A 24,592-nucleotide genomic window follows, 5' to 3' on the forward strand; every position below is an offset into this window, starting at 1 on the left:
GGACCCATTAGCATGATACGGAACAGGGTTATCACACCAAGCCTGAGGCCTTGGGCCTAGGCCATCGTTTTGAAGCCCAACTTGGGCCGTGGACCTGGCCTGCTTGGCCCGCTCAAGGCCCACTCAAAAGCTCGGTCCGCCTAAGGCCCAGTGTTATTTTTAATGGAAAATAATAAAATTTTGGTGGAAAAAATAAACAAAAATTTTAAAAAATTGTTTAAGCCCGCCCAAAGCCCGAGCCCAAGCCCAGGTCCAGGCCCAAGCCTAGCAGCCCCACCCACTGGCCCACTCAAATCTCGAATACCCTGAGCTTGGGCCTAGTTTTTTGATCCGTGGCCCGGCCCGATTTTTGGTAGGAGCCCGCAGGGCCTAACATGGGTCGGGCCGGGCCGAAATTACACCCCTAGTACTAGCTAAGAAATCACCATCTGATGAGTCACCATTTTCCTCATCTTCATTGTTTGCATCATCTTTATAGTCACGAGACTGAAGATGTTGAGCATTTTTATCATCATTTACAGGGACATCAGTAAGGAACAAAATAGGGTAAAGGGTGTCTACATTGTGTGACACATGATGCTTAACAAATAATTCTAATGTGCTTGCAGAGGCTAGATATTGAAACATTTTTAAAACATCTTGGTCAGTACCTAATCTTCTTAATCCTCTAACCAGATCTTCTGTGGAAATCCTATAAAAAAGCTGTTTGTAATCACATATCCCTAACTTCTTCACCATATATATCAGCTCAAGCACAAAAAATGTATCAACATCAACATTATCAAACACATGTACTTTACCCCCAAAGTAACTCATAGGCCCACCATCACTATCTATAAAATACCCACTATGATGTAAAACCAATTTCATATTTATATCATCCATTGTTGTATTCACAAATAAACAAATATATCACAAAAAAAAAAAAAAGCATCAACAATCAGTGGATTGAACAAGTGGCATGGGACCAAAAATGGAGATAAAAAAATTGATAAATCAATAGTCCATCATTGAGTCAATGCAGTGGTCCAACCACTCAGTTAATGCAGTGGTCCATCAATGGAGATAAAAATATTCATAAAGCATCCAAGACATTAAAAAGTAACCTACACACACACATACCCATGCAATAAAGTAAGATATAAACACAGAGTTTGCCATTACTTTATTCACAGAATCAGAAAAAGAAAAAACAAAACTTCATATACAAATTACAAAAAGAAAGAAACAAAATAAATCGTATAAATCACTTACTAACACTCCAAATAACAATAACCAGCAGTACTTCAAACTCTAGTTCAGATTTTCATTCAAATCGCAAAAACCCGTTTGCCCTAAATCGATGAAATCGAAGAAATTGGGGCAAATTGTAGCCCTAATTGGTGAAATTCAGAATTTAGAGGCTTTTGTATGGGTCTAATAAGGAACGACGTCGTTTTGGGTTTGTTTAGGCGCCAAAAATGATTTTCTCCGTTACTTCATGAAACGGAGATGGACGGGGGCTTACGTTGTGACACAGAATGAATTACGGGGTTCTAATCATCAAAATTAAAAACTTGGAGTTTAATTTGCAAAACACGCTAAACCTTGAGATTTTATTTGTAATTTGGCCACTAATGCGTCAGGTCTCGAGAGGTTCAGGAGCGAATGGCGTGAAATCGACCGGACGATCAAGTGAAGTATTTATCTACCGCAGTTGTCACCTTATTGACTGCAACTATTAACCTCTTTGCCGAACGACAAGCTAGACGACCGATTAAACAAATTCGAAATAAATTCACACCTCAATATTCAAGCCCCTAGCACCAACTCTAATTTACCCATAATAAAATGACCGGTTAAAGTGGAAAAAAATAGGAGATATAAGTGATCCTATGATTACATTATGTGGGGATGCAATTAAAAATTTGTGGGATGCGAGTCTCACCCCTCCTTCTTCCTTGGTAGGAATTCAAATACTCCGTCTCTCACGTAACATTGCTCACAAATCCAGTTCCTGTTCAGATTCTCCAAATCCAAGGGACTCGTGCGTGTGACTGAGGTCGGACTCCTACAAAACAGTTCAAGAGAGAGAGAGAGAGAGAGGGAGGCAGTTCCTGCCGCCAAAGGGCTCTCTGTTTGGAGATGGAGAACGAGACCAAGGCTGCTGCAGTTAGCTCCGCCGCAGGAGACGAAGCGAAGCTTCTCAGCGACACCGTCCCTACATTACCGCCGCTCGCTGTGAAGGACTTGTTGTCAATCGGGGTTCGTTCTTTTCTATTCTATGATCCAATACACACTTCACCTTGTTGCTCTATATATTCTGTTTGCTTGCCAAGAAAAATAAAAACCAAATGGGAAAGCAAACTAAACTTTAGGCCTTTTAGATTTTAATTGCTATTCCAACTTAAACTTCTTACTGAACTCAAATTTCATTTTTATGGTAAGTTGTCAAACCTAGTGTTAGGGTTTTATTCAAATTTGATCATAAAATGGCTAAAGGTGTGCTCCAACCATTTCATCAATCTGTATCAAATCAAGGGAGAGGCAATTTTTTCACCCAATCTAACGATGAATCAAATGCTTCACCAAATTTTCAATAGTGAAGTTTTTACTCAAATTTTATGAAATTTTGGAAAGAGTAAGGATTGGAGATGGTTTTCTTTTATAAAAAATGGCTAAAACAGATTTTTGGGATAAGTTTCGAATTTTCCAAAAAGGGTAAATTACACTCACCTGCCCTCGTGTTTGAAAAAAATACAATTAACTTCATTCTTTTGACATAATTATAGTGACCTCCCTTGAGGTTTTAATTCACATAACAGTTAGGCCCTTTTCCATCAGTAATTCATTAGTTGTATCGTATGAATGAAAAAATGATGTTGTCATATATTTCCAACTACAATTTTTGTTTATTTCAGTGTCTATCCAGCATTGCATTAGCTTGCATTAGTTTTTATCATTACTAAAAAGTAAGCTAGTGTAAACATGTCAAAAGTATGAAGACCTGAGGGGAGGTGAGTGTAATTTACCGTTTTCAAAAAGATTTGATGAAAAAAAAGAAAGGAGAAAAGAGTGAGGATTGGAGCGTTTCATATCAGATTAAGGTTTTAACCTAATTTTCTCTCAAATTTGATGAAAAAAGAGAGAATGAGCATTGGAGATGCTCTTACTTTGAATTTGAATGAAAGAAAGATACCAAGCTTACTTTTGTCTCCAGTATACATGGATCTTCCATAACCACAAAAATGCTTGAGGTTATGTCAATTCAATGCAAGGATGATGTGGTTTCAGTGCTGGAGTTCTCTTCTCCGTAGTAATTGATTGTGAAGGAATTTTTATGGCATGTAGCTAAAGGTTGTTGTAATTGATGCTTAACTTCTGGTAGAAGGAGACTTGAAAGCTAATTGGAAAAGGATATGTACCCTGAAAAAGTAACAATGAAATTTACTCCAAAAATGTAGTGCAAATTTGTCCACATCATTGAGAAGAATGTGCTACGCACAAATGACTGACAGGATTCAGAAACTTAAATCTAACATTGTCGAAATTAGTCAGACAGGATGCTTGTAGCTGTCTTGTAGAGATTCTTCTCAATGAGAATTTAAAGAAAGTTTCATGTTTTTAGGGGAGGTCTAGTGAGTTGAAAATGATTAGATTTAAGTTCTTGAATCCTGTCAGTCTTTTGTGTGTGGCACATTCTTCTCAACTCACTAGACCTTCCCTAAAAACATGAAACTTTCTTTAAATCTATGTTACCTGGATCGTGGATCATTCTGATACATGGAACGGGAACGCGAACGGGAACGTGAACGTGGTACGTCACATGCTGTAAATTGTGGTATGATAGGGGTAGACTTAAATATATTATACTTAAAAATTTAAGGTACTTCTGGAGTAATTTTCTTTTAATTATTAACTATCCAATAAAATGTATTTTTAAATTTTTTTCCCCCATTTTTGATCTTTTTGTCTTGTGAAAACTTAACTCACTTTATATTTTAGTTCATTATATTTGATTTTTTTCCTCTTAAAGTAATATTTAAGGAAATATATTGAAATTTTTTTTTAGGATTGTTTCAGATCACTAAATTTACCATTCTGGAACGGAAGGATGCCATATTTCGGAACATGTATACCAATACGTAATTCGCTAGGGTATTAGCGTTATAGGTAACACAACTTTAAATTCTCATTGAGAAGAATCTCTACAAGACAGCTACAAGCATCCTGTCTGACTAATTTCGACAGTGCTAGGTACCCAAAAAAGTACCCAGAAAATATAATGTGGGCCACACTAGACAAGTTTGAATCTACAACACACTACATTTTTGCGGTACATATAATTTTCCTGAATATAATGCTTATGCCATCAGCTAATCATCCTTGACAGCTCTATCCTGACATTTTCTTATTGTTCCTTTCATTGTTGTTTATGATTGACAGAGTACTTTGAATGTTTAATGTATGATGCAGGTATGCATCCGGTGCATCTTTCGATTTTTTGGTGTTTCGGAGTGTATTTATTCTTACACCTCACTCTCGACATCGGTCCTGCATGCTGCTGTTGGAAAAATGGGTTTGGAGGGAGATATGGTGAATAATGGTCTTGGAGCAAAGGAAGATCTGAATACTCAACATTCTTTTGAAGAATCAGAATCGGAGCCAAATTTCTGTAGAATTTGTTTAGGTATCTTGCAATTTGCTTATCATGACCACAAAAAGATGCTAGTGAAAAGGAATCGTGCCAATGATTTTGCTCTATTAATTGCCGAAGTAGTAAAGCAAGAGGGTCATCAGATTGATAACTTTTCTCTTGAAGTCTCCATACCATCTAGGGTCAGGGAACAAGAACAAGCAGTTTGGTGAGTTGTTTTTTGTAAATAATGATTATTAATTCTTGGATCAAACATCTATGCCTTTCTCTTTTAGGTAAATTACACTCTTTACCCTTGCAATTGACCATAAATCTCATTTTTAGTAACTATACTTTCAATTGTGACAATCAAAACCCTACGCTTTTGGTCAAGTTGCAATGTTTACTGTCTTTCAGTAATTGCCATTAAATTTGAGAACAATTAGCTGAGTGGTTGTAACATGACCTAATTTGGTAGCACTTGAACTCTTCATATTTCTCTCAAAATTCACTTTAGTCCCGAAAACATAATTTAATAAACTAAATATTAACTCATGTGATAGATAGTCACACAGTCAACTTCTGTCCATCGTCTAAAGGGAAACAAGGGGTTGACATTGAAACTTGACCAAAACTACAAGGTTTTGACTATCACAATTGAAAGTGCAAGGATTAATGTGGAACTAGAAATAAAATTGTATGATGTAAATTGTAACCTACTCTTTTTTTCTTTTTTGGGTATGAAATGTTCAGCCAAGTTTTTTTTTGGATTTTCAGACAAATAGTGGGATACTTGTAAGACAGTGGATTTCTTTTATAGCTTTAACTTGAATTTATGTTGCCATCTTGAATGCTTTGAGCATACATTGCAACTTTGATTTGTTTCGTTAAATTATACGTATTTGTTGTAAAAAATGTTACTGTTTTATGGTTCTTTCTATGGTTTTGCTCATTATTATTTTAAGGAAAATTTAGACCTTAATGTTAGGGTTTTTTGTACTTGTAATATTTCTGATCTGCACTTCTGTCTTCTTTATGGCTTCTCTTTGGTCGTCAATGTATGCATTATGACAGAGTATAACTGGTGAAAAGTTATTTTCTCCTTTCATTTTCCTCAGGTTGTATATGAAAAGGAAGTACAGTTCTGAACTTTGGTTTCAGGAAAAGTTTCTTTCTGAACGCATTTCTGCAAAAGATGTCTTGAAATTGTCTATTACAAATCCTCTTGAAACATTGTTGGTAATTTGAGATTCCCCTTGCTATTTTGTTGATCTTCTTTTTCATGTTTCATAGTGTTCAAGTGCTGAAAATAGTTGTGGGAAAAGCATAATATTTTAATTTGCAATGAGTGTATATATGGGAAGTGAACGTATCTGTAAATTGATGGTTGACATGACAGGGTTTGGACTGAAATACAGGAGGAAAAAATTTTCATAACCGGCTAACATTCCCATATTTGAGAAAGAGCAGGGAACATTCTGGAATCTTGTATCTCCAATTGATTCATTATGAACATTTGAAGTTTTGCAGGATGTTAAATCTAGTGTAAGCAGCTCTTTTCGCATTCGTTTGACATATACCCACTCTGAAGTGTCGACAAAGGTTCAAAACTTCACAGAGAAGAAAGAATGCAACAAGAGAAGGAAAATAGGCATGTCATTTGTTTTGTGTCAACCCATGCACTGCCTTCTTTTTATCTTGATTGGTTTTGTTTCTTTCACTATATATTCATCCTTGTAATACATTTGACTGAAGTTATAATACTTTTTAACATGATACTTATAAAGCAAGCGACCAAACTTTTAGTTTAGATGAAATTATGGATTGGAGATGTAAAACATCTCAAATGCAAATTCTGGTATAACATAAAAGCCAGGGATATGTAGAAATCTGAGAATTAGGCTTGCGCAAATTCTCAGCTTTAGTTCCTAAGAAATTATTCTGTTGTTATGGCAAGTATGTTTGGTGCAGTCTCAGGTTTTAAGGGTTCAATATTACATCAATTAATGGTGAACCTTCTTCCTACCTCACCTTTCCTACTGCACTTTACATAAAAATATGCAGAATGGTGAACCTTCTTCCTACCTCACCTTTCCTACTCCACTTTACATAAAAATATATATGTATATTTGCATAAAAAAGAAAGAAAGGAAATGGGACTCAAAAAGTGAGATGGATCTTTCCTAGGAACCTAGTTAGGAAATTGGTTAAAGAAAAATATGATGTGGTATACCGAAAATATGATGGATCTTTCTTCCGAGTGCAGTCAGAATTTGTTAATATCTGCTCTATGATCCCAATAACTACCTTGGATTCTCAACTGCAGCCACAGACAATCTTTATGTGATTTTTTAGCGTTCATCACTGCTTGTCAATATTTAGTGCTGGAGGGGGAACACTTTTTTTTTTTTTTTTTTTCTTCTTCTTTTTATTTCTTTAAGGCATTTTTTCCCCAACCTGTTTTGGGCACGATGATGATTTTGAAAGACTTCAGAAAATATCAGAATCATCTATTCACTGTGGGAGGACCATAAAAACATAATTATATATGTATTTAGAATGTCAAATTGTCAATTGATTGTGTGGGAATGAAGTATTAAGAAGTGCATATCAATTGCAATTCATTAGGATGTTGGTTATGCTATTGTTATGAAATAACAAGATCATGTTCTGGAGGAAGATATAAGTAACTGACATTCTAGTAATTTTATTCTTTGGTTACATGGATGAAATATTCCTGTAAATGGTGCAGTTCAGAAATAATCAGAGTTTATAGCAGGTGTGCATCTTGGGAAAGTATGAAGAATCTAAGCATTTGCTCCACCTTTTAATACTTTTTCTTAAAGATGCTAAACTGAACATTAATTATTTGAACAGGTGACAATGCCATGGAGACCATTGATGGGTGTGTGGTTGCTGCCACAGGTCATTCTGATTTAGCCACCAGTGAAGAATATGTCAGTAAAAGGTCTTGTAATGGGTTGCAGAATTATGACTCTCCTGACCTTTCTCAATTCCAGCTGGAGAAGGTAATGCCCCACAATTTATTAAGTTGAATGTTTGACTTAGAGCACCATTGTTCCACAAATTTTTATTATCCATGTTTTTCAATTGCTAATTTGTTGTTTTCAATTTTCAAAAATTATTCCGCAACAGTTGTTATGTCTATGGGTTGAAGTTGGTCAATTTGAAATAATATTGTTCTTCATTTGGTGTGACCTTCTAATTTTTAGGTCAATGAACCCTGCCAATTGGCATTTACTTGCTGTAGGACTCCTGTTTACATTGGTGGGAGATATCTGAAGGTAAGTTAACCATCATTCAGAATCTTTGAATGTATTAGAGCGTCTCCAATGGTGTTGTTAAAATTGTTTGTTAAAGTGTGTTATAGTGTGAAAAGTGGGACCCATTTGCTAGTGTTAAGTGTTTGTTTGTTTAGAGAGTAATGGTGTAGTTAGGTGTGTGTTAAAGTATGTATTATGTAAGAGTGGAACCGACCAAAATATATAAATATATATTTATATTTTATATATATATATATATATAAAATAAAAAAACAAATAGAAAAGGACAATAATGATGACTTGTCCATCATCATCACACTCAAGGCAGACAATAATGATGACTTGCTTCCTTTCTTCATTACTGTGCTCACCACAGTTAGCTTCACTACTAGCAACAACACTAGCTAACCAATGACTTAGCAAAGCCATTGGAGCCAAAATCAAAATTGTTTGTTAGCTAACTGTACAACATCTGATAACTTATGACACTAACTAGTGGGTTAGCAAACCCATTGGAGATGCTCTTAGATTTGCTCGAGCAAATTGTTTTATAAGATTTCAAGATATCTTTCAATTTGATTTGCACTATACTTGCATTCACTATATCATTGTGATTATTAGAAACAAATGATGCCTGTATGATTGCACGGTTTATAGTTTTGATCTCACTAGGTTAACAATGAGTGGTGATGTAAGAGGCAAGGGAGCTGCAATGTTGGAGTCATGAATGCGTTTTTGAAAACCTAAAATAAATGAATTTCTTAAAGCAAATGAAAAGTTGATAGCTGGGAGCAGTATAAACTTGTTATTTGTGTTGGAAACTTCAGTTTTGGAAATGGCATTGAACTCATGTTACCAGTGCTTGATGTGTGCATTTCATACTTGATGGCCTGAATATTTTGACATTTAATTCTAATGCAGAAGTTTTATTTCAGTGTCAGCCTAATTAATGTTCTTAAGAGGCTTTTGGCCTTGATGAAGCAAGGGAGCCTCAATGCATCGTGTAAAATGATATCTGATATAAATTTAAGTCTTTATTTGCTTAGTCCTTTAACTTAATAATAATCATTATTGTTTAATTATTGTTATCATATCAGATTTTGGTTAATGGAGGGGAGGTTTTGATACTCTAAAACTAGATTTTCTCAAAGAATAGGCTTACACAGAAGGCCTAACATTAGTTCCATGTCTCTTACATTAGTCCATAGGCTTTTGCAATTGAAGTATAGAACTGAAAACTTAGACCCATTGAAACCAATATACTATTCTTCAAGTAATATTCCCTGTTCTATTAAAGAAGCTGTATAAATAATACGTATTTTTGCTAATTAGTGGGAGAGTCCATGCAACATTTGCTTAATTTTTTGTGACAGATTTTTTTCATTCATTTTAAAGATGCCTAATTTAATTATTATTTTTTAAAACCTGTCTCTCATGGTATTGTGGAACTATATATATGACATGGAAAATAAGTATAGTAGTTTGTGTTTGAAATTGATAGAGTATGTGGATATATTTATATCTTCATGCAACTGGCAAATCATGGCATTGTTCTCTGTATTGCAGTATTCGCGAAATGTGAGTCAGACTCGATGGATTATTGATGATGAAAGGATGGGAGAAGCATCTGTTGAGGTACTATCTTATGCTTCAGCTACAGTAATTGTTATTCTAGAGGACTTGCTGTGATATAATTTGAAAACTAACAGTCTAAAGTGCTTACTCTACAGGAGATAATCGGCAGTAACATCCTTCCTATGTGTCAGGGTGATAATTACAAGTTTCATGCTGCTGGTAGAGAGGACATCGATGTATTAAGAAAATCTTCTTTTCCTAATTAGAAGTTATATTATTGGATGAATGCTATTCTGATTGTTGGAAACTGCTCTTTCCAGGTCCGGATGTTGGGCTCAGGTCGGCCTTTTCTGGTTGAGATACAAAATGCACACCGTGTTCCCTCTGAGATGTCATTAAAAGAAATAGAAGGGAAAATAAATAGGCTGGAAAATAAGTTGGTGAGCTTAATTTTCCAATACATGTGTGTTTGTTTCTTAAATTTGGAACATCTATGTTTCAGCTGTGCAAAAAACATTCTGCAATCAGGTTAAGGTGAAAAATGTCAAGGTTGTGGGTAGCCAGGGGTGGAGCCTGATGCGTGAAGGAGAAGCAGAGAAGCAGGTTAATTTTCACTTTGTGGTTACATCCTATCATGGTTCCAAGTTATTTATTGACTTGCAAATGACCCATTTTTATATCCCGTTTCTTTCATGCAGAAGCAATATGCTGCACTAGTATGGATTTCACGTTCTATTGAGGATGATGACTTGAAAACTCTATCTGCATTTAAGGACATGGTGAGTTGTGCAACACTTTGTTCTCCCTCTCTCTCATTCACTTTGCTTGTGGATTCCCAACAAGTGTGTTTGAGGCTCTACATTTATTCTGTTGTTGAAGCCCCTGTTTTGGATCTAAGGCGAGGTCAGGTTATGGGTTTTATTTCTATTAGGGCATGTGTTCTAATTACAATTGAAAAACCTTAGTGATTCGTAATTAGATCAAGATTTAGTTACTCCAATTCCCAATCATTCAAAACTCACAATCTAAATCATCAAGCACTTACGAAAGTGATTTAGATTGTTGTTTTCGAAAAACAATAAATCGATATAAACGATTTTTACGTGGAAAAACCACAATTGAAGCACCTTCAATCGTGAAAAAAAAACCACGGAATCAATCCACTACTGAAGAAAGAAAGATTACAAACATAACTAACAAATTACCCAAATGCTTCCAATTTGTCTTCAAATCTTCTGTATATCTTTCACCGCAACCTTCGCCTCGGAATTGATTAGATTGAAGTTGAATCCACAACTTCTATTGTCGAATCAACGACTACGCACAATATCAAACTCCTTTGAAACTCTATGCTTGAATCTCCGAATTCCACCGAAGAAGAATACTCTTGAATATAACCAATCTACCTTCTTGATATGTGCTTAACAAAACATGAGTTTAATATTCACTCAAATCATCAAGGAAAACTCACAAAAAACTCCGAAAGAAAATCTCAGAAAACCTTAAAGTAGATTTCAAAACGTAATCCCAGTTTTGGACTAAAACTAGTATTTATAGAAAACTAGGACAGCGAAGCTCGCTTGAGCGAAGACTCTCTCGCTCGAGTCTCGCTCGAGCGAGGAACTAATCACGTGTGTTTTCCTTAAGTGGCTTCGCTCGAGCCATGCTACCTGCGCTCAAGCGTACGTTCAGCACACTCGGGTTTTTTACAGACGCAGTTTTCGCTCTAGCGAGCAAGACAAGAAACTTAGAAAAAATACAACTTGATAAAAACATGTTTGTCCACGGGATTGACAAGACTAAGGGACCTAACAATCTCTCCCTTTGTCAATTTCCGGACAAAACATTCTAACAATGTCCTAGTCAAACACAAGTTCTAAAGAAAACAACCATCCTAGCTTAACAAAATAACCTGAACCAAACATCTGCAAAAATAGAAAATAATCACCCAGAAAAAATAAGAAAATATAGAGAACAAAAAAAAACATAATAAGACATAACACATAGGTCATAATGTAAGCAAAAAGTAGTCCAGTGCTACCTGCAAAATCCACAATGAGTATGCAAAATCAACATGTATCCCATATATACCCCCCAAAACCCCCCAAAAATGACCGAACCAATACTCCCCCTTTTTGTCCGGGAGAGACAAAAGAAACGGTTATATACAGACCATAAAAAAAGAAACTAAAAACAAACTGTCCAAAAAAAAAAACACACAAGTCAAATACTGTCAAAAACTAGGAGTTGCCACATCTGGAGCAAGGAAAGAATCTGGGCTAGCATCGTGCTCTGCTGATCAAGACGACCATCCAGTGTATCCAGGCGAGCATCCAACAGATTAAGGCGATGCATGACTGACTGCTCGAACTGCTGCAGCTGGCCACGAAAGGAACGCAGACGCATCTCAGGCATCTCTGGTGCACCAACAGCGGCTGCATCATACTCAGCCTCCTCAGCTAAGGGATCGTCACCTGTATCAGTACCTCCGACTCCCGATGGACCCCCCCGAATATGAGCTTGACTTTGAGACACAGTCAACTTGGTAATGGGTTTAACAGGAGAGGCAAATTTGTCATCCTCAAAGACGGGGACACCAAGAGAAGTGAGAAATCTAGTGAGAAAGCAACCATAACGAAGACCTAAGGACTTGTGTCCCTAAAAAACAGAGATCATTTTGGTGACAATCATCGCGGGCAGGTCAATTAGAAGACAGTGATCAATGCAATATAACGCATACCCCTGATCTTGGGTAATGTGAGAGGAATGAGTGGTCACATGAATATTGACACAGACAATGATGTTAAGAAGTTGAAAAAGGGGAAGAAACTCATTTTGTTGAATGAGCGCCCTGGCAATCCAAGTCCAGGGAGTGCCACAAAGTTCAGTGGCAACTCGATCAAAGTCAACACCACTGCGAGTAAGAAAAGGATAATGAAAATCCTGGACTTCCGGTAGACCAAGAAACAACCGAAAAACATCTTCAGTGATGACCAAAGTTTTTTTCCTAACCCAAGTGCTAAAAGAGGGAGCAAGTTCCTTGCTGATAGAATGCATATTACAATAAAACTCACGGACCAGACTGAGATTTTGAGGCCCTGAGAAAAGCAAAACTTGATCACCCCTTAAGGAATCAAACAACGAACGAATGGGGAGCAATTCAAACGCACTAGGAAGGACATTCCGTTCAAGGTGGACTTTCCTAGAGACATAGAACTCCCGAAACAGTTTAGATTTTTCCTTGGATTCAAATTTTTCAGTGTTGTAGTTTGGGTGGGACACAATAGATTTACGACGCTTTGAAGGCTCACCCATGACTGACCAACCCACAAGGACAAGACAATCACAGAAAATACCCACCAACCCACAACACAAGGTACCCAATGAAAATATAGAAACCCCAAAACCAAACAAAAAATGCACAGCAAATATTAGTAGTCCACCAGTGTTAGAGAAATAGCAAAAATACAAATGCAACAATAAGAAAGAAAAAAAAACACAAAAAATTAGTATTTGAAACACAAAAAATGAAGGGAATCAACATCAATTAGATAGAAATTAGACAAATATTAAAGCCCTAATTTAAACCTGGATGTTAACCATAGCACAAAAGTATCAAATTACTAAAACAAGACACAATTGAGAGACAATAAACCATAATGAGAAGACCAATAAACAAACAATGGAGAACCCTAGATAGCATAGTCGAAACAGAGCATTCACAAGACAAACTAAGAATGAGAAAAAAAATAGAGAAAAGAAAAGAAAAAAAAAACTTACCAAGAAATGTCAATGCCAGATGGAAGGAGTGATGCCCCTAAAAAAAATCGAGTGAGGTAGCAAAGGATGAAAGGCAATGGGAGCGAGACAAACCCTAGGTGAGAGAGAGAGAACTCGAACAAAGAGGGGAAAAAAATGAAGTGTAGGGACGCAGCAACAAAATTTAAACCATGACAGGTCGCTTGAGCAAAGACTCGCTTGAGCGAAGACACTTATGCGCAAGGGGTCGCTCGAACCAAGATTTCGTCGCTCGAGCCTGAAAAACATGCTCTTAGAATCTAAGCCATCTGCAGAAGCACGCTTGACCGAAGAAGAAAAAAAAACAAAAACCAAAAAAAACTTTTTGAGCAAAAAAACAATACTCACACCATGAAGTGGGACTTGAAACACAAGTAGGTAAGCACAATAGCCAAAAAATGATACTAAGATGAAATAATCTACAAACCATGAAGCCCGTAAACTTGCAATTATAACAATATGAAGGATATAATCATGAGCAAATTAGATAAAATTTAATCAATGATCATAAGTGACATGAGAATGCACAACTCAAAAACCAACACGAGAGCTCACAAAAAGAATGTGTGTGTGTGCATTCCTTGAGAGGCCACAGAGCTAGAGTTAATCCTCGTAGTGATCAGATGGCTGGACCTCCGGCAAGAGTAACAAAACATCACAGAGGAAAGTCAAACCACTAGGAATCACGGGTATTTGTTGAGTAAACACGGAGGCTCCCTCTCAATCAATGAGTCCCTCTTTTTTTTTTTTTTTTTTCAATTTTTCGTTCTTGTGGGCACTCACTGGTGGCATGCACGCTCAAGAGTATGGAGACCAAACCAGAGAAGTATGAAATAAAAAAGAACGGCCTTGTTGGTGCCTCTGAGGTAGCCTTTTCCTAATGCCCGGACTTCAATGAACTAAGGGAGAAACCGTGGAAGTGAAAAACGATGGAAGATGGTTAAGAGACTCAACATCATCCATGATATACTAGTATAGGTCAATTCCTCTGAAAAAGTACAAGAAACATTGTTAGTGGTCCATAGAGAACTTTGATCACTCGTGCGGAAACCCCTGTAACCGTTTGTCTCAAGGATGTGTACAGAATGATCATGAAGTCAATGAGCATGAGCATTCAGAATGAGTTATGAACACAGAAGAATATGATCTTGTAAGCAGCATGAGCAATGTTCATATAAATTTAGATGCAGAGATGACAGGAATCAATGACAATGAGATTATAGCATCCAAGTACACATAAAGCCAAACACTCACACCCACTCAAGGAACAAGTAACACTCTAGTGATCGAGCACTACACCCAAGGTCTTTTCAAGGAACTCAAACCGAAGAAGATCAAGGGGTTTTATAAAAATATCAGCTTTTTGATGCTCAGTGGGTACATGTTTAAGAACAACAAGGCCTTCTTCCACTAACTCTCGAATAAAATGATGACGAATGTCAATGTGTTTGGTGCGAGAGTGTTGGACAGGATTTTTTGAAATGTTTATGACACTTGTGTTATCACAGAAAAGAGTGAGAGTGTTCTGATCTATCCCATAATCATGAAGCATTTGCTTTATCCATAGCATTTGTGCATAACAACTCCCTGCAGCAATGTACTCAGCCTCAGCAGTCGAAAGAGAGATGTCATTTTGCTTTTTACTATGTCAGGAAACCAAATTATTCCCTAGGTAAAAACACCCCCTGGATGTACTCTTCCTATCATCAGCACACCCTGTCCAGTCAGCATCAGAAAAATCAGTAATTTCAGCTGTAGTATCAGTAGAAAACCAAACCCCATATCCCAATGTCCCATTAACATATTTAATGATGCGTTTGATCGCAAGAAGATGAGACTCTTTAGGACTGGCTTGGTAACGGGTACACTGAAAGCAATTTCGGGACGACTGGCTGTGAGGTAAAGAAGACTCCCTATCATACTCATATAAGGGTAGGATCAACATCAGTACCAGAGAAATCTTTGGAAAGGTGAAGACTGGTGCTCATGGGAGTGCGTGCATGTTTGGCTGACTCAAGACTAAACTTTAACACAAGATTTTTGGCATACTTAGTCTGAGAAACAAACATACCAGAAGGAGACTGTTTAATTTGAAGACCCAAGAAGTAAGACAACTCTCCCTTCATGCTCATCTCAAACTCATGGGTCATGCCAAACCAAACCAAACCAAGCCAAGCCTTAAGTCCCATCAATCCGAAAAATATTTTACAAGATGATCAAAAGTGGATCCAAACATTATCATCAACATAAATCTGAGCAACAAGAATATGGGACTTAGTATGTTTCACAAATAAAGTCTTATCCACACTACCCCTATGAAAGTCATTATCAAGAAGAAAGGTAGCAAGTCTATCATACCAAGCCCGAGGGGCTTGTTTCAACCCATACAAAGCCTTGTCTAACTTGTAGACATGGTTTGGACATTTAGGGTCCTCAAATCCTTTTGGTTGCTCAACATAAGCCTCTTCTTTCAAGTACCCATTCAGAAAGGCACTTTTCACATCCATTTGAAACAATTTGAATCCAAGAAAGCATGCAACACCGAGTAAAATACGAATAGATTCGAGACGTGCAACTGGGGCAAACGTCTCATCATAGTCAACACCCTCTACTTGTGTGTAGCCTTGAGCAACTAACTAACCACAGTACCATTCTCATCAGATTTATTTTTAAAGATCCACTTTGTACCTATCACATTCATATCTCTAGGTCTGGGAACTAGAGTCCAAACATTGTTACGTTCAAATCGACCAAATTCTTCATGCATAGCATTGACCCAACTATCATCTAGTAAGGTCTCTTTTATATTTTTAGGTTCAATTAATGAAACATAACACATATGAGATACCTCATCCCGAATTTGTCTTCAGGTTTTCATTTGATCCGTTACACTTTCAATCACCTGTTGAGCTGGATGATTCAGTTTCACCCTTGCTGATGGTTTGAACTCAGGACTTGTGGTGACAGAAGCATCAGAAATGTTGTCTCTCTGTGCACTGTTTGGACTCTGACTTATTTGAGAGGTTGGCGCTGTCTCAACTTCTTGTGCTTGAACCTCAACTTCTCTTTGACTTTGTGGTTCAGTATCCAGGATTGGAGACTCACCATTTTCATCCTCATTTGTCGGTGGAGTAGGGGAACTTGTGTCATCTATAACCACATTGATCGATTCCATTAAAGAAGTTCGCAGGTTATAGACTCGAAAAACCCTATTAGTGGTTGAATACCCTAGAAAAATACCTTCGTCACTTTGGGAGTCAAATTTGCCCAAGGGCTCTCTATCTTTGAAAATGTAACACTTACTCCCAAAAGTTTTGAAGTATTTTACATTAGGTTTCAATCCCTTCTACAATTCATATGGAGTTTGTAAAGTGCCGGGCCTTAAATACACGCGATTTATGACATAAACAGTAGTATTTAGGGCTTCAGTCCAAAACTTTGGAGGAAGTTTCTTACTAAGGAGCATGACCCTAGCCATCTCTTGAACAACTCTGTTCTTCCTCTTAACCACTCCATTTTGTTGTGGAGTAATGGGGGCAGAAAATTCATGCTTAATTCCATGCATATCACAAAAATCTGAAAACGAACTGTTTTCAAACTCACAACCATGATCAGTTCGGATCCTTATGATATGCCCAATGGAAACACGTTGTTCATTTTGGATTTTAAGGACCAAAGCCTGAAAAGCATCAAACGTATCAGATTTTTCTCTTAAAAAATTTACTCATGAAAAATGAGTAAAAACATCAACAGTTAAAAAAATGTATCTTTTACTTCCAATGCTTTCAGTGCGAGTAGGTCCTATTAAATCCATGTGAACTAATTCAAGAGGACGTTTGGTTGTAAAGCTGTTCACCTTTTTATGAGGGACTCAGGTTTGCTTTCCAAGTTGACATGGTCCACACACATGGTTCAGATTCTTACCCAGCTTAGGTACGCCTCTCACAAGCTCTTTGTTGGCTATCTTAGTTAGGTCTTTGAATTCATGTGACCTAATCTTTGATGCCACAGATCAATGTTACTTATGATGGCTGAGTGGCAAGTGAGATCATTAGTAGTAACAATCCCATAGCAGTTATCAGATGTGCGAACCCCATGCAAGATAGTATTTCCCTTTTTATCCAAAATTTCACATTTATTTTTTGAAAATAATACTTCATGATGAGAATCACATATTTGACTAATGCTCAAAAGATTTGCTTTAAGGCCATCAACAAGTAATGCATTCAAGTAATGCATTTTCAAGCTTGGGCCTTAGTTGCACGAAGCGGGAGCGGGGGCGGGAGCGGGAGCGGGAGCGGGGAAGTGTGGCCATGTAAAGGAGTCGTAGTTTGGGAGTGCTTATATATTATTTTTATCGAAATATTTTTAACTCATCTGTATAAACATTTTTTTTAAAATTTTTTTAATTAACATATATATGTTATAAATTTTTTATTTTTATGTAATATTTAATTACTTAAATACAACATAAAAAATATTTTTTAAAAATGAATAACAAATAAAAGTAGTGGAGCGGTATTTTTTAGAACACTAGTCATTATATTGGAATAAAATTTATTATATTTTATTTAATAAAACAACATTTATGTTTTATTTAAATATATTTATTATTTTTTTATCTTATATATTATTTTTATTGATAATATTTTTAATTTATTTATATATATATTTTTAAATTTTAATTTTTAATTGACATATATATTATAAATAAATATGATTTATAAATAGTTATTTTTATTGATATATGACATATATATATATTATAATTGACATATATATTAATTAAATATCTTTTGAGAGAGAGAAAGAGAGAACAGAAATATGCCTGTTTATTTTTTTATTTTTTATATAATATAATATGTATGTTTTTTAATGGACTGTGATTGTATTATAATTAGTATCCACTATTTTTTGAATCTGTAAGCTATAGGCCCAATGAAGCCTATTGAACATTTTAACTGCAGCCCATGACCATATGCTAGGTCAAAATAAAATATATATAAAAAAAGATAGATGCATAAAGCAAGTGGGGCAGCTCAGCTGTGTCGTCTTCTGTCTTCAAATACTGGGCTGATTTGTTCCTTCGACTTCTCTCTCGGTCTGTTTCGCTTCATCTTTTTTTCCGAAAGGTATGCCGTCATTGTTGTTGTTGTTGTTGTTCTTCTAGCCCACATCTGATTTTGAAAAAAATCATCTTTTTATTTTTTTTTTCCTTCGATCAGATCCACATCTTTAGATCTATGACCAAATCTGCTTCGGATTTTTTTTTTGTTGCTTCGGGAGTTGTTTGATTTTCATCATTGATCCCTTCTTGGATAGAATCGCGTTTCTCTCCCAAAAAAAGCGCGATTTTCCCTCTAAAGAATCGCGTTTCTTACACGATTTTGATTTGGGAACGCAAAATCGCGTTTCTTCCGAAAAATCGTTACCTACTGTAACGATTCCTGCTACTAAGGCTTGGACAGACCAACCACACTTATAGAGCCCTTACCAATGACTCTAGAAGTGCCACCATCTTCAAAGGTAACAATTCCACCTTCATATTTTTCAAGGGAGGTGAAGTAGGATTTGTCACTTGACATGTGACGAGAGCGCCCACTATCAAGATACCACATGTGTGAGTCACGTGCTTTTAGAGCAGTGTGAACAACTAAACAAGTCAAGTCATCTTTTCTCACCCATATCTTTTTGGTTTTAACAAAATCAGGTCTGACGGTCTTGGTAAATGTCTTAGCGCTGTGAACACTCTCATGTATTTTGGTGTTCTGGCTAGACATGTAAGGTTGTCTCCTAACCCAAAAAGTATTCGAATTTCTATCCTTTCGAGACACCTTACCAAACAATTCAAAGTAATAAGGACGATTGTGGCCATACCTACCACAATGATAACAAATAAAAACAGGTTTTACCTCTCTTTTGTTGATCTTACCCCCGTTAGGTAGATGAAGAGAGGGATCACCTTGGTGTACCTTTAGCTTTCCCTTTGCTTGAGTCTTCAGGTCATGTGATGTAGAGGCCTGTCCCTTGTGAGCTGTCGCATTACCATAGCCTAGCCCACTTTTGTCACAACCCATTTGTTGAGACCCGAGGATGTCTTCTAATGATTTGGAACCTTTGTTCCACATGGCAATTATGGCTCTAGCAATTTGGAATTGTTCATCTTTATGACAAATCATCTTTTCCAATGTAGCTTGTGACATCTCAAGGCTTTCAATCTTCTCTTCATATGTGTAATACACTTTCAAGAGTTCATTCCTTTCAGTCTCACAAGATAGGAGTTTCCCACATAGGTCTTGCCTGTCTCTAGAGATCTTGATGACATTCTGCTTTGCTGTTACAAGTTCTCCTTTTAGCTTGACATTCTCGCTTTCACATGCTTTGAGCTTGAGAGTGAGTTTGTCATTGATCTTGGACAAATTTAGAGATTCATCGTAAAGCTTTTTGTAAGCTTGTTGTAGATCATCACCATTAATCTCATCATTGTCTTCTGATGTTTCATTATCTTCTTTTTGCTTCTCATTCTCCTTGACCTCATCTAGTCGAGCAACTAAGGCAGGAAAGGTGATAGATGGTGGTGAAGATGACTCTTCTCTTTCATGAAATTGGCTCAGAATGTCCCATGCATGCATCTTTAGCCTTTGTGCAGTGAACAACCTGTTACTGTTCTTCATCAGAAATTGCTCCACGAATAGTAATCAGAACTCTCTGATTGCTCGGATTGTCATCACTTTCAACATCCTCTTCAATGGCTTGCCAGCCTTCTGGGTCGAAAGCTCTCAGAAACGCCCTCATTTTGATCTTCCAATACAAGTAATTACTCCCATCAAAGGTGGGAGCACGGTGCAGATTCTGACCACGAGCAAATTCCACTGGCTTCGGAAGAGGTTGAGTGAAAGTGGACCAAAATGCCATGAAAGCACTATCCCCGTCTTCACCGGATTCAGTTTCTTCGGGTTCTTGCTCCGACCCGCTTTCATCATCCCAAGTCACTGTGTAGACTTTCTTCCGATTCCTTTTCGAAGGACATTCAAAGGCAATATGTCCAAACCCTTGACATTCATAACACTTGACCCCTTGCCCCTTTACAATCTTCTTTTCAGTTTTTGGAGCAAGTTTTGGGTTTATCATTACTCTTGTCCTTTGAAATAGGGTCTCTGAAATTAGGCTTCTTTTTCTTTAAATTTTTTTTGAACTGTTTAGTAAACATAGCCGTCATCTCAGACTCTAAATCAAACTCAGTCTTAGGAGTTTTTGCAGTCTCATAAGCACTAGTGAAAGTCACACTATCTTTTTGTTTTTTCTTAGAAATTTGGTGGGCTTCATAAGTCTGCAAGTTTCCAACCAACTGATCAAGCTTGAGGGTATCAACATTCTGAGCCTCCTCAATGGCTGTCACTTTTGATTGGAACCTCTCGGGTAAAGACCTCAAAAATTTTCCAACAACTTTAGCTTTAGGGATTTTTGTCACCGAGTGTGAAACAAGAATTCACGATGTCACTAAGTTTAGCATAGAAATCATCAAACATCTCATTATCACGCATAAAAAGGGTTTCAAAGGCAGAGGTGAGACGTTGAAGTTTTGACCTTTTAACAGAAGTAGTACCCTCGTGAATCGTTTCAAGAATGTCCCAAGTCTCTTTTGCTACCTCACACGTGCAAATACGACGAAACTCTTCAGGTGTGACGGAGCAATAAGGGAATTGAGAGCCTTACTGTTCCAACTCGAGTTTTGATAATCGGTTGTGTCCCATTTATCAAGGGGTTTGGGAATATCAATACCATCAATGGTGACAATAGGTTCACTCCACCCATAGGTCACACAGTGCCAAACTTTCTCATCGATGGATTTTAGAAACACTTTCATACGAGCTTTCCAATACGAATAGTTTGTACCATAAAGTAACGGAGGTCTATAGGTCGAGTTACCTTTACGAATTGAATCCATATCACCAATCACACAAAATCACACTCCTATAGTTTTGATCAAAACAAAGAGTGACCTGCTCTGATACCAATTAAAAAACCTAAGTGATTCGTGATTAGATCAAGATTTAATTACTCCAATTCCCAATCATTCAAAACTCACAATTTAAATCATCAAGCACTTACGAAAGTGATTTAGATTGTTGTTTTTGAAAAATAATAAATCGACACAAACGATTTTTACGTGGAAAATTGTGATAAAAAAAACTACGGGCGAAACGCCACTAATCAATCCATTACTGAAGAAAGAAATATTACAAAGATAACAAACAAATTAACCAAACGCTTCTAATTTGTCTTTAAATCTTCTGTATATTTTTTACCGCAACCTTCATCTCGGAATTGATTAGATTGAAGTTGAATCCACAACTTCTATTGTCGAATCAACGACTACGCACAGTATCAAACTCCTTTAAAACTCCACGCTTGAATCTCCGGATTTCACCGAAGAAGAACACTCTTGAATATAACCAATCAACCTCCTTGATATGTGCTTAACAAAACATGAGTTTAATTCTCACTCATCATCAAGGAAAACTCACAAAAAACTCCAAAAGAAAATCTCAAAAAACCTTAAAGTAGATCTCAAAACGTAATCCTAGTTTTGGACTAAAACTAGTATTTATAGAAAACTGGGACAACGAAGCTCGCTCGAGCGAAGACTCTCTCGCTCGAGCGAGGAACTAATCACGCGTGTTTTCCTTAAGTGGCTTCGCTCGAGCCACGCTACCTGCGCTCGAGCGTACGTTTAGCACTCTCGGGTTTTTTACAGACGCAGCTTTCGCTCGAGCGAGGACTCCTTCGCTCGAGCGAGCAAGACAAAAAACTTAGAAAAAATACAACTCGATAAAAACATGTTTGTCCACGGGATTGACAAGACTAAGGGACCTAACAACGATGAAACTTATCATTAAGTTTTAGTTACTTGGTTAGTGACAAAACCTATCATAATTATACAAAAATGGTTGTTTGACACTTTTAGTGAAGGTTTTGAGAATAAAATTACATACTTGATTTTGTTTTTTCCTTTCTTCTTGGGGCTTAGTTTTGAGCCCCATAGCTCATGGAATTCCTTGCTTGCTGCAAATTACAGATATGAGCTCTAGAAACTTATTTTATAATTTCAACCTTGATCCAAGTTCCATTCAAGACCTCTTTCAATAGCCTACCATTTGATTCCCTACCGGGCTACTTTAAATTGTTGGTAACACCTTAAAATGTTATAGTTTACCGGAAATTTGGTGATATGTGCACTTCACATTGTTATAGTTATCACATCATGATTTATTTAGTTCTTATTATATCCTTGGCAATTTAAAGTCTAAAAGAAGACATTATCATGGTCAATTCCCATTCTTGGGTCCAGGAGGCTGTATAATTGTACGGACAGATATAAACGGAACTGATAGTTTACTTTGGAAAGTTTAAATCAGTTTTCTTGTGCAGTGACATATTTTATCTGGAAGAATGGAATCAATTAATTGTGTTAGATGCAGTTGTGAATAGAACTCTCAAATTCTGTTTGTTCACAAATCACAGTCTTTTAATTCAAGGCTCATGTTCAAGTTATATCCGCTCTAGAACTTGAGTGTGGCTCCAGTGGTTGTACCTCTAGGTTTTTAAGGGGAGATTTCGTGTTTAAGCTTATGGAGAAGCGTCAAACGGCTGATTGTGTATTTCTTTCTTTTTTTAATGAATTTTGGTTTCCACATGCAAACAGTAGTTTCCATAATTTGCTTCTTTTGTCGCATGCAGCCAATTTTGCAGAGAACACCAATTAGGGTACTTCATCGCCGAAGTCCGTTAGAGCGTGAAAAGATTATACATTGGTAAGAGAATTTCTAATTAAGTAGCATAATCCATGTGTTTTGAATCTCTAAAAAGACTTGTTTTCTGATATCAGGATGAAAATTGAGAGGATTGCTGGGAGTTCTCAATATTTTCTCCTGCATTTATGCACCCAGGTTCTCCATCAAATTTTCTCTATATGATGTAGTTATTTTTATCTTTTTTATGCTATTGACCAATTGGTGATCTGTTCTATTTATTCTCTATTATGACTCTTTTTTGAACTGTAATCCCAATAAGAGGTTATGTGGATGACATTGAATTTCTTTTGGACTGTGAAAGAATGATATGCCATGAAATAACTGAGAAGAAATTGTGCAATGTGAGAGATATCTGATATGTTAGAATTGATAATGTAATACCTGGGAAGCAAAACTGGCCTGAAGGACTAGAAAAGGACTGTGACCACTTTGTGAATTATACCGAAGAGTGTATATTCTTTAATTATGGAAAACAGAAAGGTAATGACTATATTTGAAACACAGGCTGGGACGTACATCAAGGAATTTGTTCACGGGGATCTTGGACGCACCCATCCTAGGTATGCAACAGTTTTCTTGTTCATCCTCCTCCATTTTGTGTACTTTTATTATCGTACTACATTTTAATGTGTCTGACTAAATTGGCATGCATCTTTTATGAAAACCAGCGATGGGCATGCAATGTGCTTGCAAAGATCTGTACTTTATGAATGAAAAAGATGATATATAAACCGTCCTTGTTTGTTGAGTTTAAAATTTTGAATTAGTGATTTTTTCACATTCCAAATTGTTCATGCCAAATGAACATTAAGGGAAAAACGCAAGTGTCATGGGAATCTCTGATGAATGGCATTGCACAAATTTCAGATAAAAAAATAACTGGAGAAACCTTAGAATAAATCCCACACCCTAGTCCAGTTTGAGGAAATGAAGTAAAGTTACAACGTGAAGTTATTAAAATGTCAAAAGCAAAATATAGTTTCACACATACAGAGACATCCATCCTATCCTATCCTTTGTGTTATTAACTTTACGAATGTAATATTTGGCAGTGTTGGCTCAATTCTTGGATGCAGAGCAGAGATACTGCAACTTGATGTCACAGATGTGAAAATGGACTGCTTCCTAACTGAATGAGGCTATCCAGTACTCCCCTGATAGTGCTCTCTCTTACATTTGACGTGAGGTTCGAAAATTTCAAGTATGCCATTTATTTATAGTCTATGACATGACATGAATTTTTGTTCATTACAATCGCCTCTCTCTCTGTTATTTTTCATTTGATTCAAACAATGAGGGAAGCATATGATATGAAAGATCTGTTCTTCGACTTCACAAAATAAAAAAACCACTTTGTGTTTCTGACTTATTTTTTGTCCAAAATTTTGTTTTGGTTTCTTCTGTTTGTAAAAATTTATGTATTTATTGATTGATTGATAGATACATGATGATTGATTAATTACAATTCCTATACAATCTATATATAGAAGAAAATGTGGTAGTAG

The 24,592-nt window shown here is 36.6% G+C and overlaps 1 protein-coding gene across 2 annotated transcripts; it reads left to right on the top strand.

The window, feature by feature from the left end:
* Window positions 1-1,849: 1,849 nt before the first annotated feature.
* On the top strand, window positions 1,850-24,456 carry LOC114267876 (Pseudouridine synthase family protein). 2 transcript variants are annotated; one of them, XM_028208950.2, is made up of 15 exons: window positions 1,850-2,244; window positions 4,456-4,844; window positions 5,734-5,854; window positions 6,146-6,266; window positions 7,493-7,644; window positions 7,849-7,920; window positions 9,466-9,534; window positions 9,630-9,710; window positions 9,795-9,914; window positions 10,003-10,077; window positions 10,173-10,253; window positions 23,014-23,087; window positions 23,162-23,222; window positions 23,592-23,647; window positions 24,140-24,456. In XM_028208950.2, exons 1-15 carry the CDS (start codon window positions 2,125-2,127, stop codon window positions 24,222-24,224), a joined length of 1,677 nt encoding a protein of 558 aa, XP_028064751.2. In that variant the 5' UTR covers window positions 1,850-2,124; the 3' UTR covers window positions 24,225-24,456. The 2 variants fall into 2 exon arrangements, with proteins under 2 accessions (XP_028064751.2, XP_028064752.2); XM_028208951.2 differs by lacking the exon at window positions 7,849-7,920 and having other exon boundaries at window positions 1,856-2,244.
* Window positions 24,457-24,592: the final 136 nt, after the last annotated feature.

Source organism: Camellia sinensis, chromosome 6 (assembly GCF_055761805.1).
Source record: "Camellia sinensis isolate YWXY chromosome 6, ASM5576180v1, whole genome shotgun sequence".
Lineage (NCBI taxonomy): Eukaryota > Viridiplantae > Streptophyta > Magnoliopsida > Ericales > Theaceae > Camellia > Camellia sinensis.

Bases quoted from the DNA above. Each gene is read 5' to 3' on its own strand.
- LOC114267876 (XM_028208950.2), top strand. From the start codon at position 2,125: ATGGAGAACGAGACCAAGGCTGCTGCAGTTAGCTCCGCCGCAGGAGAC. The intron at 9,915-10,002 runs GTGAGCTTAATT...TTCTGCAATCAG, and splicing joins ATAGGCTGGAAAATAAGTTG to GTTAAGGTGAAAAATGTCAA. The intron at 23,088-23,161 runs GTAAGAGAATTT...TTCTGATATCAG, and splicing joins CGTGAAAAGATTATACATTG to GATGAAAATTGAGAGGATTG.